The sequence below is a fragment of the Denticeps clupeoides genome, chromosome 8 (genome assembly GCF_900700375.1).
Source record: "Denticeps clupeoides chromosome 8, fDenClu1.1, whole genome shotgun sequence".
NCBI classification, from domain to species: Eukaryota; Metazoa; Chordata; class Actinopteri; order Clupeiformes; family Denticipitidae; genus Denticeps; species Denticeps clupeoides.
The window spans coordinates 2831682-2846325 of record NC_041714.1 but is presented as its reverse complement, the minus strand read 5'-3'; the positions used below and the strand labels follow the sequence as shown (position 1 = coordinate 2846325).

The window sequence follows — 14644 nt, the reverse complement described above, 5'->3', positions numbered from 1 at the left end:
AAAGAATTCAACTTCATCCCACAAGGCATGAAACTTTCTCTGGAAAGTTTTCAAGGCATGAAACACTCTGGACTGTCACACACACACACACACACAAATACACACACACAGGCATACACAAACACTCTCACTACTTCTGCTACATTGAGTAATATTATTCTAGCTTTAATATTATCTATTCCATTTTGCACAGCAATATTTGCACTATTTTACTTTGCACATTTATTCATTATTTCACTAGTTTAGCGCTGTCTGTCTCATTGTTTGCATTTTTTTTTTTTGTGAAATGTTACTCTGCATGTGTCCCCTGTTATACTAAAAGTGTCCCCTGTCCAGGGCTGGAGTGGGACTCAATTTCAGCCCTGGAATTTCGTGCTTCAAACTGTCCAACTTAAGATCAGGACAATGTAATTATAACCTTATATGTTAAGTCTACAATAGTGCACTGTTTTGTAAAGCCTTGTCATTTCTAAAATATTTCCAATTCAGTACAAGTAAGGGTTTCTTAAAACAATGTAAACTATTTCAACAATGTAGATTATTTCAACATGAGACACATCTCCATCATAATTCTTTTCAACAATATCAGAATCTTTATTCTGTTCAAATAGATGTTCACAGATATCCAAACTTTATAAATGAAATAAAAGAATATATAAAAGTGTAAAAGAATATAAGAAATATAAAAAAAGTGCACTTTTGCTAGGAAACTGTTCCATCACAACTTCCAACACAACTCAACTTAAAGGTCAAATCTCCACCACTACTATTTACAATATCAGAATGTCCTTTTCTGAAATATCAATCAAATTAGTGTTAGAATTTAAAATTTGTACTGTTATTTGCAAGTTTCTTTTTCACAGTATGATATACCTTTCTGATAACTTATATAACGTTGTTATATGCCACATCGCCACACGATACACTGAGTTGATAATGAACAGTGGTTTGCAGGCAAAGTTTAACATCTTGCCTTTCCCATTTAATTTGCCTTGTTTGATGTTACAAACCGCAAGCTCGTTTTTGTGAATAAGTTCACAAGTCTTATCAGAGGTTTCCTCTATTTAATTCTAGCCTTCTCTGTGCCACCCTTGCCTTTTCTACTTTCCATCTTTCAAACACCACTGACGAGTGCTCTAATGTGTTACGTCATGGTGTGCCTGTAAAAAAAAAAAAAGAGGCGGCTTGGGGGACAGCAACGTGATAAACTCAGTTCTAGTCCTCCTGATTAGCCACTCCGCACCTGCCCCAGACCCCCCGTTTGCATTCTATGTAGCCCAAAACTTTGCTTACTTGTTTAAATGTTATATGTAGCACCAGGTTCTGGCGAAACGTTGTTTTGCTTCACTAGGGACTGTTTAACAAATACGTAGCTGAAAGGACGTTAAAGCTCGACTTCACATTGAAGATATGTGGACCCCTGCACTGGTGGATTATCAGGTTCATCTATGATCATAGTTGTGTCCATAACTGTGAGAATGGGTTGTATATTTCCTAGTTGGATTGCATCACTTGACTTTGGCGTTTTTGCTGTCCAGGGATGTTTAGACTCTTAGTATTAAGTCTTTGCTTGTTACCAAATCCTGTGAGCATTTTTAAAAGCTGTGGCCTACTGAATGGCACAAACACATGAGGAGAGAAGCAGTGAGAACATTGACCCGAATATATATTTCTTAAAGAAAACTAAAGAAAGTTTTTCATCACTTTTTCTTGCCTTTCAAATGAAAAGTACAACCAACTGCAGCACAATGTAGCATTGTTTAAATAATGCCATCAGCAAGCTTCTTGTAGTACATTGCCATTGGCTCAGAGTGCATTGCACACAATGAGTAAATGTGGCCTTAATAGATTTAAAAAATATTTGATAATAAAATCTTATCTAAATCTTCACTAATCATTGAAATAACAGACGGTCCACAAATTAAAAAAAGTTTTTAACCACAACAGTTTTTGTATTAATACGGAGTTGACTAGTGACAGAGACTGAATTATTCACTGGTTGTCACAGGTTGAGTTATTAAGAAAGGAAAAATGAAATATATCTTACTGGAAACGTGCAAGGCTGATGGCACCAATGAGTAAAATATGGTGAAAGCAACTGCGTTTTTCCAAATCCGGTTGACATTTTAAATAGTTTTTTGGTTGACAGTCTGGTTACTGGTTGTTCCCAATTACGTACTTAAACTCATACTGTTCATAATACATGGCGATGGGAAATTTCTGTCATTGAAGAAGTCTTTGTCTGACATATTCAGTACATTAATGTATTATTTAAGGGTTTCTAAATGGCCATGCTGATCACAGCTTCAAAGTGCTTTATGAAAGCTAAACTGGTTCTAAAACTGCTCACATTCAGCCTGGTGCTGCTTGAGCCCTGGCCAGTTATTCATCATAAGTGTATTAATCTGTCATATCTGTTTTTCAGTGGAATTAAACAGCAGCAGCATCAGTGAAACTGCAACAGCTGCACAAATCAATCACCATGCCCCATGCCAGCCCATAAAGACCTGCCAGAAAAGAGCTGTCATATCTCGAAAGCAAAGACGAAAATGGCTACAGGTTTAACCTCAACCAAAACTGAATCTTTGTAATTGTCTTGCAGTCAGACTTTCCATCTCTGTCTTATTTGACCCAAAGCAACCTCTGAATTGCCATCCTCTACGTCACTGCCTTCTTTATTATGGACTTTTTAATATATCTGTCCAGTCAAAGGCAATGTTCTATATTTTTAATAGGAATCCACTGGGCCTGCCTGTTCAAGGACTCTTAGAGCCCAGTGCCCTCTGGCTGCCGGCCAGGCCACTCTGGCAGAGCGCACTTAAATTAACCGCTTCTCTGCATTGGCTCCAAAGAGAGGACCTATGGGAGCTCTGGGTCTGTGGCCCTGAGTGTCAAACCAGCAAATGGCACAGTCTGCGCATTACAGGCTTAACAAATCAGGCTAGATTGCTTCCTGGACCACCTCCCTCATTACACAAGGGACCAGGGGTCTATCGTGATGTAGCAGGGTTGGGGCCGCACATCTGTGGCAAGCCTACCCTCCAGCTGCAAATGGTTGGAATCCGCACTTAGGTAATTATCTTTTCTCCCCTGTTGTTTCGATGAGCTGAATTGGCTTTAGAAATCTCGCATGGCCTAAATATGTATTAGGAGCTATGCAAGATATCTAAGACAGACAAGGTGTCTCTTCAAATATGTGTACAGATTAGCATGACATTAGCAATAGTGACAAATGAACAATGGCACATGCCGTTAGACAGCAAGTGAACATTTGTCCTTGACAAATGCATAAGAGGAAGGACATTTGCAGTGACCAAATTGGGATGGCTAGACAGCTGGGTCATAGCATCTCCAAAGCTGCAGTTCTTATGGGGTGATACCAGTCTGTTTAAGACCTACCAAAATTTATCAGAGGAAAGAAAATCAGTGAACTGGCAACAGGTGGGGGGATGAAGGCTGCCTATTATAGATTAAATAGAATAGAAAATACTGGTTCTGATAGAACGGTGTCAGAAAAAAAGAATGCATCACAATTTGTAGTGTATAAGGCTGCGTAGCTACAGACCAGTCAAGGTGCTCATGCTGACCCATGTCCACCACCTAAACCCCTCTGCAGCTGTGGACGATTCACAGTCTAGTGAGCTTTTTTTGTCATTTCAGCTAAATACATGTTCATAGTGAAACAACAATTAAACAAGTTACATACAGACATAAAATTCACATGTGACAGTCAAACTGTAAAGTACAAACATGGGACACAGGCAGTGCCAGAGTAATGTTTGACAAAAAAAACATGTAGACAACAATGAGACAGATAGCGCTAAACTAATGAAATTTAAAATAGTGCAAATTCTGCAGTGCAAAATGGAAGAGTAAAGTAGAGATAATTCTTTTCTAAACATAACAGAGGTAGAGTGTGTGTGTCAGTCCAGAGTGGAAAGTCCCTGAGTGTGTAGGTGTCTGATGGCTTGTGGGATGAAGCTGTTGTATACTCTGGCAGTGAGGGTCTGAATGCTTTGGTACCTTTTTCCAGATGGCAGGAGGGTGAAGAGTGTATGTGAGGGGTGTGTAGAGTTACAATGGGTTTTTTAGCTACTGTAGTAAATCTTGTCCATATCCAGCAACTTCAAGAGACGTCCTTCAACAAAGCTTTTAGTCACTATATCAGACAGCCCAGTATGTTCGGTGGAGATTTTCAAGTTCCTGGGTACCAGCAAGTGGGAGACCAGCATCTCCTCCATCCTTAAGAAGGCCCAGCAGAGGATGTATTTCCTTAGGCAACACAAGAAGCCCAGTCTTCCACAGGAGCTGCTGACCCAGTTGCAGCCATTGAGTCTGTCCCATGCTCCTCTGGTATTGAGCAGCCACTCAACACCATAGGAACAGACTGCAACTGACATTTCACTCTTGCACTCTGTACATTTCATTTACATTTGTTATCTCAATAATCTATAATCTTTTGTGTATATGAGATTGTATATTATTATTGTTTTTATACTATTGACACCATCAACCGGAATCATATGTTCACTCACATACTTGGCCAATAAACTTGATTCTGATTCTGATTCTGATCTGTTCATAGTCATGTGAGGGCTGACTCACAGCTCATAATGAAATGTTTGCTCAGACAAATCCTCTTTAATGCACCATATGAAGAAAATAATCAAGTTAGGATAATCAAACTGACAGAATTAAAAGACAACAATGGAGGGAAAAAAATCTCATGGCACAGGTTTTGTTTTATTATGTGATGTGTGCCTATTCTCATATAAAATCTCGATTTGTTGAATAAACATACAGTCGGCCAACAGAATCAATAATATTTTTTTCCCCAAGAACTATAAATGTTATATTTTTTTCCAGAATTAAGTTTCTATATTGTGTTAATTTACAGAAAAGCAAAACTTTTAATTTACGACACACAGTACATGTGGACACAGCAGGCTTACACACTGCTCAGTTTAGGAAAAGAGACATGTCAGGAATGTACTGAGCTGTCTTCAGAGATGGAGATGTTCGGGTGCAACATGTCACCACTGAGGATGAGGCTGCCGTCACTTTTGCAGCAGTGGCTTTAGCTTTTTGAGGGAAGCATCTCTCTTTCATCATGCAAACATTGTATTGGTGATTGTACAAACTAATTCAGGATTTTTTTTTTTATTTCTCTGATAACAACAAATACATTTTTTTCTATGAAACATTTTGGGGAGATGAAACATCCACATCATCAAGGTCAACATAAACATAAAGTAATATTTTTTAGATATTAGCTACCTGCCATGTTCAGAATTTCTTTTTATTTTAACCATAATTGAAAGATGTAAATGTTTTAAAATTGAAGAAAGATTTTTGTTGCATACACTTTCCTTCATAGTAAATAGAGACTTATTTACTTATTTATTATTAGAAACAATCTCATTGTAATAGTTTTTAGCAGTGTTTGTCTGCTGATCTCCTGCAATCTTTTCACAACTGTGCCATAGATGAGCAGGGCTCCCATACTATTACCACACAATGGCAGTGTCTGTTGTCTGTGGCCTGTCATCTCCAAATTTCACCAGATCTCCTTCAAACTGTCTCTAGTGTCACATTGAGTGAGTTCTAGATAGAACCCCACAGATGCACATTCGAAGAGACCTTGTCTGAACTCCAGTAGCAGCAAAAAATATTGACAGTTTGCATCATCAGTCATGGACCTGTCATAAAGACATCTGTGCTTAAAAATGTGGGAAAAATGTGGGGAAAAGAACTGTTTATCTTTTTTTAACAATTACATTACGTTCATTTGGCAGAGACTTTTAGGCAAGGCAGGTTATGGATGACAGCTTAACAATTATTCTAAAAGTCAGTGGGAGACACTTCAGAGTATGAACAAGGCTGTTCACGTCAGAGTATGTGAATTTTCAAGTGCAGGAGGAAAAGGTGCAGAGTGAAGAAGCTGATCTGATGGCAGTGATGGACATTTCTTAAACCTCTGCAGGCAACGTCTTGCTCCTTGTGAGGCTGAAGTAGCTGTGTCCGGCTACAACAAGGTCAGGAGCATCCCAAGCAATTACTGGTCGGGCCTTACGCTGCAGAGAACAAGCCATCTTTTCATAGGTGGCCTGCCTCTCAGGTATCCACCATATACGGTAAGTGAGGGCTTCATAAAGTAATCTACTTTATTTTCTCTTCAGCTAAATAAAGACATTATATGGCAAATTGGATCAATTTGTTATAAGATGTTAGAAGGTTGGGTGCATTTTGTTGCAAAATTCTATCACACAGGACTCGCAGGACAAAAAAAAACATAATTGTCCTATGTTGAAATGGTAGCGTAATGTATAATTTGAATAATTGTGCTATTCATTTGCATAGTAGCATCTACACTGGGGGCTTGGAGGAAAGTGACTCTATTGTCCACTCTGGCATTAGAGTGGGTGTGGAAAGTATTGTTGTTATAGGGCTTGCTCTATTCACACTCTCAGTACATTTGTATGATTAAGTAGCTGATGAGACGAGGATGACCTGTTATTGCTTTTAAAAGTTAAAACCATGTATTACTTTTGTAAATGGCAGACCTGTAAATGGAATTTTTTAGTTTTTGACTGTTGTTTTTTTCTCAAATAATTATTATATTTCTATCTCAGAGTGCTGAACCATTCTACAATTACACCGGCTGCATTGAAATAATTGAAATTAACAAGCTGAGAGGATTCCATGTAGCTGCAGCATCTTCTGGAAGTAATGTGAAGAGCTGCATGTAAGTACAGGTTTTATTTTAGAAGATGACATTTCTCACCTCTAGTTCTTTTTGTCTGTGTTATTTGATTTGACGATTTAGTCAGCCATTATGTACACATGATTTGCTTTGTGTGTAAATGAAATTATAAGCTTTTATGCCTAAAGTGCGTGGGTAGAATGGGTGGTGTTTTTTATTATCATGGAAAAAACACTGGCACAATGGCTCCATCAAGATTCTACATGAAGCACCAGTTCCGTTGTGGATGAGGGAACCATCTTTGCTGCAGCTCTGCGCTGTCCAGCTGGGGATTCAGATCCCAGCACTACCGCTGCTCACTGCTGTCAGACTAGTCATACATTTGGAATATTAAATTGCTTTTATTATTATTTAAAAGCTGCTTTTATTTCCATGCATACAGGTTTTCATGGCATAAGGACACTGCAGTGATGTTCACGATCTCAGCTCCTGCTGAAAACACACCGACTGATAGCACCTTCAGCCCAGACCTGCCTGTGCAGTCCACACTTCCGCCCACACGGATTTCATCGTCCTGCTCTGAGGGGCTGTGTCGCAACGGTGGGACATGTCAGCAGCTGCGCCTGCCCAGCGGGGCGTCATCCTTCCTCTGCAACTGCCCCCTATACTTCTCTGGCCGCCTGTGTGAGAAAGGTACCCCCACTCCCACTTCCAACAGGCCCAGATGCACACAAGTTCCTAAGATTCCAGGCAAATACAACCTCTGCGTCTTTCACAAAGTTTTCTTTACTTATGTAATAACTAGTGTTGGTGTTAATCAATAAATATTGTATCATGGTTTTTAATGATTTCTGAATAGTAGCATCTCTGGCACAGAAAGCCTTGTGGGGAGCAATAAACTCTAACATGGAAATGCACCTCATGAATATAACAACTATACTCACCCCACTGGTGGTAAAATATTTTATGTGTATTTTACAGCACAGCAACCGACTAGAACAACAGCATTTGGTGACAGCACTACAACCAGCTGCCAACCCAAAATCTGTTGCCATGAGAAACAGCAGGGCTTGTCTCCTCAGTGGTTTCATTTGTCTCAATTTTGGGTAGAAGCAACTGAAGGGAAAGCATGGAAGGTCTTCCATGGGATCAGCCGATATGATTAACAGTAATGTTTTCATGTTGACAGATCTACAGAATCTCAGCAGCACACTTGAACATGTTTAAGTGCGGACATGTTTGTGCTAATTTGTTAATTGTTTAAAAATTCCTCCTCCAGTAGTGAATGCCTCTCTTCTCTGTTTGGCATGATTCCTGTTGGCCCAAAAGAATTGAGTGCAGCAATCTCTGGATGCCGCGTAATAGCTTCCCATTCATCGCTTTTGTTGTTGTTGTTGTTCTAAAGCCACTCCTGACACTACTATACGTGACAGCTCATTTGTTTAGAACCACTTCCTTATGTCTGGAGTCCAGTGCTCAGCCCATTTTTCTCTTGACGCCTCTCAACTGTAGTCTTATGGCCTTTTATGGGGATTGGCAGAGCGTTTAGCTATGCTAATTAGGAATGCAACTGGCACGCACTTCATGGCATGCGGTTTATGAGGACACTGGGATTCATTATTATAAGATCACAGATGTGAGCAATTCTACACTTAAGGAGAACATCAAGAATCAGACATAGGCGTTTCTCAAGAGCAAATTTGAGATAAACTTAGGAAGGAGGTGGAGGAGACCCAGTAAGGCCCTTTTTGTTTTAATTAAGCCACAGCAACACCACCTATTCTAATTGATGATATTGATCTCCATGAAGAAGTTGATGAAGCTACCACAGCTACTACTTCTCATCTTTCTGCCTCTGGTATATGTGAGCACCTGATCTTATACCATTGCAGCCTGCTTTGGTAAAACAGATGGCACGTTAATATCGGTTGACAGCTCAACCCAGGGTGAATCTTCATTTTCATGAACACGATTCACGATCTCTCTCTGTTTTTTTTCTATATATGAATGGCTTGGCTTATATTTGACCTGTCAGCCATGGCCAGCATTGATTTGTCATGTAATATGAGCTGTCCGGTTAAAGGGTGGTATTCATGCCATGTTGCACCATCCAGAGATAAGTCATCCACCCTTATCCCTCAAAACTACAAAGTTTTTTTTTTCCAGAGGGTGATGCCATTATGGTATTTTTTGTGGTTGTTATGGATGACAGAACCACTACAATTACAAGTCTGCTTAATAATATCATATTAAAAAGCAAAGACATTTAAGCAACTCATTTTATGTTGTCATAAAATATATACAGCATTCAATTTTTTGGGGGGGCACAGCCAGCTTGGTTATGTCCTACTAAGGGGAAGACACCTTTGTTTTAGCTCAGCCAAAGGTGCCAATGGGAAAGATAAGCAGGAGTCTAAACAAGTTCATCCAATGCATGGTGGCCTGAGGTGGTGAATCAGACCCTCTGTTGTGAATTACATACACTACTCAGCTAGTGCTTTGGTCTTTTTGAAGTGGTATGGAACCTACTGCTTCTGAGAGACTCAGATAGTAATCACTGGCAGGTCAAAGAGTTAAACATCAATTCCTGGTTTCAAACTCAGAGTTAGACCAGGGGAAGCATTAAATAATAAACAAAAAGTCTAGAGCTCTTTTATTTCCCCTTTTTTAGATATTGCCTGCCAGTGTTTCTCTTCTTTATCTGTCACTCTCTCTCCCCACATTTCATTTGTCAGTGACATGTCACTTCTCTTTGAATGTCATTCCTCAGTGGAAACTGTGGTAATAAAGGATAACGGCGATAAGAGAATATTGAATTATGCTACTGCAATGTGGAGATTTCTTACAGTCAAGTGTCTAAAGAAATGAAGCCTGACACGCTGCATTGCTATGATGATCTGTTACTTGATGTAAGCTGTTGACTTCAACTTGGACTGACAGGGTTTCTTATTATTACGTAGCAGGTCGAGATGGGGGTGAGGATCACGGTAAATACGAAACAGAAGGAAGACTAGGGTTCTCTTTCTTTTTTTTTCTCTCAGTGGCCCGATATAGATGCTCAGAGTTGCTAATTGCCTTTTTGACTGTACCACCTCCCCCCACGCTCACTCAGCACGTTTCCATCGGCGTCGATAAGCCAATGCCAAGTTCATTTATCTCTGTCGATGGTAGGTTAAGATATTTCCATTACAAAATGTTCAGCTTTCATTAATTACATTTCTTTCTCAAATGCTTTATTTTCTGAAAATGTCATGCTTTTCTTTATGTTTATGACCATCTGTCACGACTACGGACTTACGGGGGAAGGAAGCGCAGAGGTCTGACATACTGGGAAGGGGGTTTTATTATAACAAACAATAACGAAATACAAAGAAACAATGGCGCGGTGGCCGAAAACGATTTAACTTAAATAACGAACTGAAACTAACCCGTAGGCGTGTGGCGATTGCCAGAACTCAAAACACATATGAAACAAAACAAGGTCAAGTTCGTGCAGAGTCCACGAAAATGCCAGCGACCCCGAACGGGCGGAAACTTCCGGCATTTATGGGGCGTCAGGATTGGGTTCCGGTGTGGAGCCCAGCTGCAGGCAATCCTGACAGAGCCCCCCCTCCAAGGGCTACGTCCTCGGAGCCCCAACAGTACCATCAGTGGAGGCGGCGGGGCGGACGGCGGCAACCACAGGGCTCCTGCCCTGCTGTATCCTCCCCTTGGAGGACCCGGTCCCTCGGGCTGGCTCCCCGGCGTGGTCAGGCGTGGCGGCCCCGGTCCCTCGGGCTGGCTCCCCGGCGTGGTCAGGCGTGGCGGCCCCGGTCCCTCGGGCTGGCTCCCCGGCGTGGTCAGGCGTGGCGGCCCCGGTCCCCGGCGTCCCTCGGCCTGGCTCCCCGGCGTGGTCCCGCATGGCGGCCCCGGACCCTCGGCCTGGCTCCCCGGCGTGGTCCCGCATGGCGGCCCCGGACCCTCGGCCTGGCTCCCCGGCGTGGTCCCGCATGGCGGCCCCGGACTCCCGTACCTGCACACAATAATCAGGGCCGATCCATCTGGGTACGTGTGGGCCCTGTCTCCACATGTCCCCTCTGACACGTCTAGTGTCACCCCCTGCACCGCGCAGGGAGATTGTCCCAGAGCCTCCGGCAACTGTTCCAGGCACCCCAGGCTGGTGCCTTCTGGGACTATGCAGCCCCTCTCGCTGCACGGCCCTGGTGCCAAGGGGGGGGCATTGCCAGACCATCCGGCTAGCCCCTTCTGCGTCCGTTGGGACAAGCAGGCCCTCTTCCTGTCTGTCCCAGCTGGGTCCTCATGCCTACCCGGGGGCTCTATGGCGCTCCACCCCTCTGGAGGCAGACGCAGGCCCATGCCTGGCCCGCCCTCCTCACTGGCTACCAGAGGACCCAGCTCCATCGCTTCCCCACCTCCCCTCCCCTCAGGAGGAGTCCCCAACCCGAACTGCACCCCCCCAAAAAATTCTTTGGGGGAGCACCCCCCCCGGCTGGACTTAGGGGTACCTTGGGGCTCGTCCACCTCGCCTTGGACCGGTGCAGTCAGGTTGGGAACTCCCTCCCTGGGGTTCGGCTCTGCTGCTGGGTCACCATCTGGTGGACACAAAGAGGGGAAGTGGGGGCGACATACGGACACATATGCCACGCACACACACACAGACAGAGACAGACAGAAGAGAGGGTCGTCTAGTTCCCTCTCTGAGCACTCCGGGACCTCCTCAGGGGGCACAGCCAGGATCTCGGGAGGAGCGACCTTCTCGTCGCCCGCCAGTGCTTGGTCTTCTTGCCCCGGATCCTGACTGGCGCTGGATGTGGTGGAGGGGCAGAGTTCGATCCCTGGCTCAGGCTCTGGCCGATCAAACTCCGCCCTCAGTCTCTGCTGGAAGTCCCGAAAACTGCTGTCTGTCTCTCCCTGCTGCCAGAGGGCTGCGCTCCAGCCCCATGCTGACCCAAGCAGACACGATAGGATGGTGGTGGTCTTATCAGTGTCTGCTGCCCCACTGAAGGGTCCCGGGACAATTGGGCTGTCCCACACGGGGCTGGGCACGTCGCTGGAGATGGTGGTAGGTGTGTGGTGTGGAGGGGGGTGGACGTCTTCTCCAGCAGGTGTGGGCGCTGGTGCTGCGCTGCCATTTCGCTGGGGAACGTCCGGGCAGAGGGAAGGCGGGTCGGTGACTGGAGCAGGAATGGAGGATTCCCTGCGAGGCAGTCCCGGCAGCGCAGTTGCTGGCTGGCGACCTCCCGTCGCCCTCTTCCACCAGCTTTCCTCACACTGCTGGGAGGGACGTGGGTTTACACGGACCTCGTGACGATCCTGGATGGGCGCGATGGGCGGAGCCATCCCGGCACAGACTGCCCAAACGGCGTCATCCTGGTCGTCGTCCGTGTCCACCTCGTACCCCCGGAAGTCACATGGGTCATCACGGACGCCGCGATGATCTCGGACGCGCACGCTGGGCGGAGCCATCCCGGCAACGACCGCCCACCGAAAATCCACGTCATCATCGCTTTCGTCATCCGTGTCCTCCCACCGGTGACTCCGAGGGTCGTCCACCCTGCGGACATCCTGGACCCATGGCGCGATAAGCTCCCATGGGCAGTACTCTGGCCATTCGGGCTGGAGGCTGCCCACCTCCTCGCTGGAGGAACGCCGCCGTTGTTGTTGCCGCTTCTCACCCCCCTGGAAGTGACGTGGGTCCCCACGGACCTTGCGACGATCGCAGACTGGTGCGATGGGCGGAGCCCAACTCTCGTCTCCCGTGCTCTCGTCGTCGTCCGTGTCGTCCCAGTCCACGGGGAGCCTTGCCAGCAGAGCGCAGAGTTCTTGGCTCGACATGCCGAAGATCGTGGGGGTCGCATCTTCTGCGCTCGCTGCCCACGTCACTTCCTCGCTGCTGCCGACGCCAACGTCCTCGCTCCGCCCACTCACCCGCCGACGTTGTCGCTTCCGGGTTTCGCGGAGTTTCCCGGGGGTGACGTCATCACGCGGCGCCGCGTACCACGGCTTCTCGGGGAGAAAACGCTCCACCAGAACGGGCGGCGCGTCTCTCCCCTGCCGTCCGCGTTCGCCGCGCCGGGCTGCGTCCTTCGCGGCGTTTCTTCTCCTCTGCTTTCCACCGCTGCGCTTTTGGGGGGGGTCGCTGGCATTCTGTCACGACTACGGACTTACGGGGGAAGGAAGCGCAGAGGTCTGACATACTGGGAAGGGGGTTTTATTATAACAAACAATAACGAAATACAAAGAAACAATGGCGCGGTGGCCGAAAACGATTTAACTTAAATAACGAACTGAAACTAACCCGTAGGCGTGTGGCGATTGCCAGAACTCAAAACACATATGAAACAAAACAAGGTCAAGTTCGTGCAGAGTCCACGAAAATGCCAGCGACCCCGAACGGGCGGAAACTTCCGGCATTTATGGGGCGTCAGGATTGGGTTCCGGTGTGGAGCCCAGCTGCAGGCAATCCTGACACCATCTGACCAAGTTGCTTATGATGATAACAATGTACAAAGCAGTCATAAAGGTAGGCAACTCTGAAGAACCTGATTCATCAAGCAAACTTTGTTTCATGCATGTAATCAAGTTTGCTGTATTTGATTCTTTGAAAGAGTCTCCAGAGAGTCGGTGTGTCCGAACTTTTGACTGGAAGTGCATATAGCCTTCTTAGTTCCGTAGCTTTGTAGTGTCACCTCACTCTGTTTTTATTGTTCCCTGATTGACAGTTAGACTCAGCTGCTGGCATCAGTTTACCACTCACCTCCAGACCCTCTCCTGGCTACCACTCCTCTAAAGGTTTTTTGGGGAATAACTCAATTAAGTCCCGTAGAGATCCCCGGAGTGATGGGGTGGTTTCGCACTGGTTTTCAATATTTATTGTCTATAGTAACACATATTTCGCCCCAGACTATAGGTTGTTGATTAAGTCATGTGAGGTGTGTGTTTTGTAGATTGACACTCTGCTTGAAATGGGTGCCGGTAGGGTTGGACACAAGTTATTACTCAACTCATCTTCTCATTTCACCCTGATGACTCTAAACAAATCTCAAACCATCTGGCTGATGTTGCGTTCCCACCATTCCCACCATCATTGAATTCAAAGGGAATCCAAAGTGAGAAATCTTGGAGTAACTGTAAACAAAGACCCGTCCTTCTCTACTCACATTGACAGTTTTACAGGGTCATGCAGATACCTCCTCTACAGCGTTAAATGAATCAGACTGTATCTTACCACTGATGCTACTCAGATACCTGCCCAGTCCCTGGTCATCTATAAACTAGACTAAACTCTCAACCGACTGGGCTTCCTCTGAAGACTATACGACTCCTTCAGCTGGTCCAGAATGCCTGTATTAAGTTCAGATGAGAATGGACCTGTTCCTTCCTGTCTCTTGGGACAGATTAAACAGAGGGTCACTTCTCATCTTCTCAGAGCATCAAGCACTTCTCATCTTGAGCCTCCTCTCATCAAAGATCAAAACATGCAGCCAGACTCTTTTCAGTGCTGGCTGCTCAGTTTATTGTCCTGACTGTGCTTTTGGTTCATAAATGTGAGTTTTTTTGCACTGTAATGGAGATTGTGATGGTGTGTAACTTGGATAATAGTCTCTGTTAAGTCTAGCTATACAGATATGAAGCTCAGACATGGAGTACAAAGCACTGATTTGCGTACGTCGCTCCGGATAAGAGCGTCTACTAAATGCCGTAAATGTAAATGGTATTTCCAAAAATGACTGGAAAGGACACAGTGCATCTGTGACTCTGCTGTGATAAAGGCAAGGGCTGGTAATTTTGATGAAACTTGCACATAAACTTTCACATCCATTCAGTTACACCATTCAGTGTGTGCGTGATTTATTTTTTAGTAGGTCCAAAATCAGCACCCACTCCACCTTCTTGTTCATTAGTGTCCATTTCTCTTCTTTTGTGTCTAAGTAATTGACA

The 14644-nt window shown here is 45.0% G+C and overlaps 1 protein-coding gene across 8 annotated transcripts in view; it reads left to right on the top strand.

Annotated features, from left to right (window-relative positions):
- Positions 1-14644, top strand: part of eys (eyes shut homolog) — a 170204-nt gene that overhangs the window by 93962 nt on the left and 61598 nt on the right. For all 8 annotated transcript variants that reach the window (XR_003750536.1, XM_028989232.1, XM_028989228.1 and 5 more), the window contains 3 exons: positions 5984-6134; positions 6633-6745; positions 7146-7396. Coding sequence is in view for 7 of the 8 variants with exons in the window: in XM_028989232.1 (XP_028845065.1) it covers positions 5984-6134; positions 6633-6745; positions 7146-7396 (515 nt within the window). In the remaining variant the exon portion in view is untranslated. The remainder of the gene's footprint in view (positions 1-5983; positions 6135-6632; positions 6746-7145; positions 7397-14644) is intronic.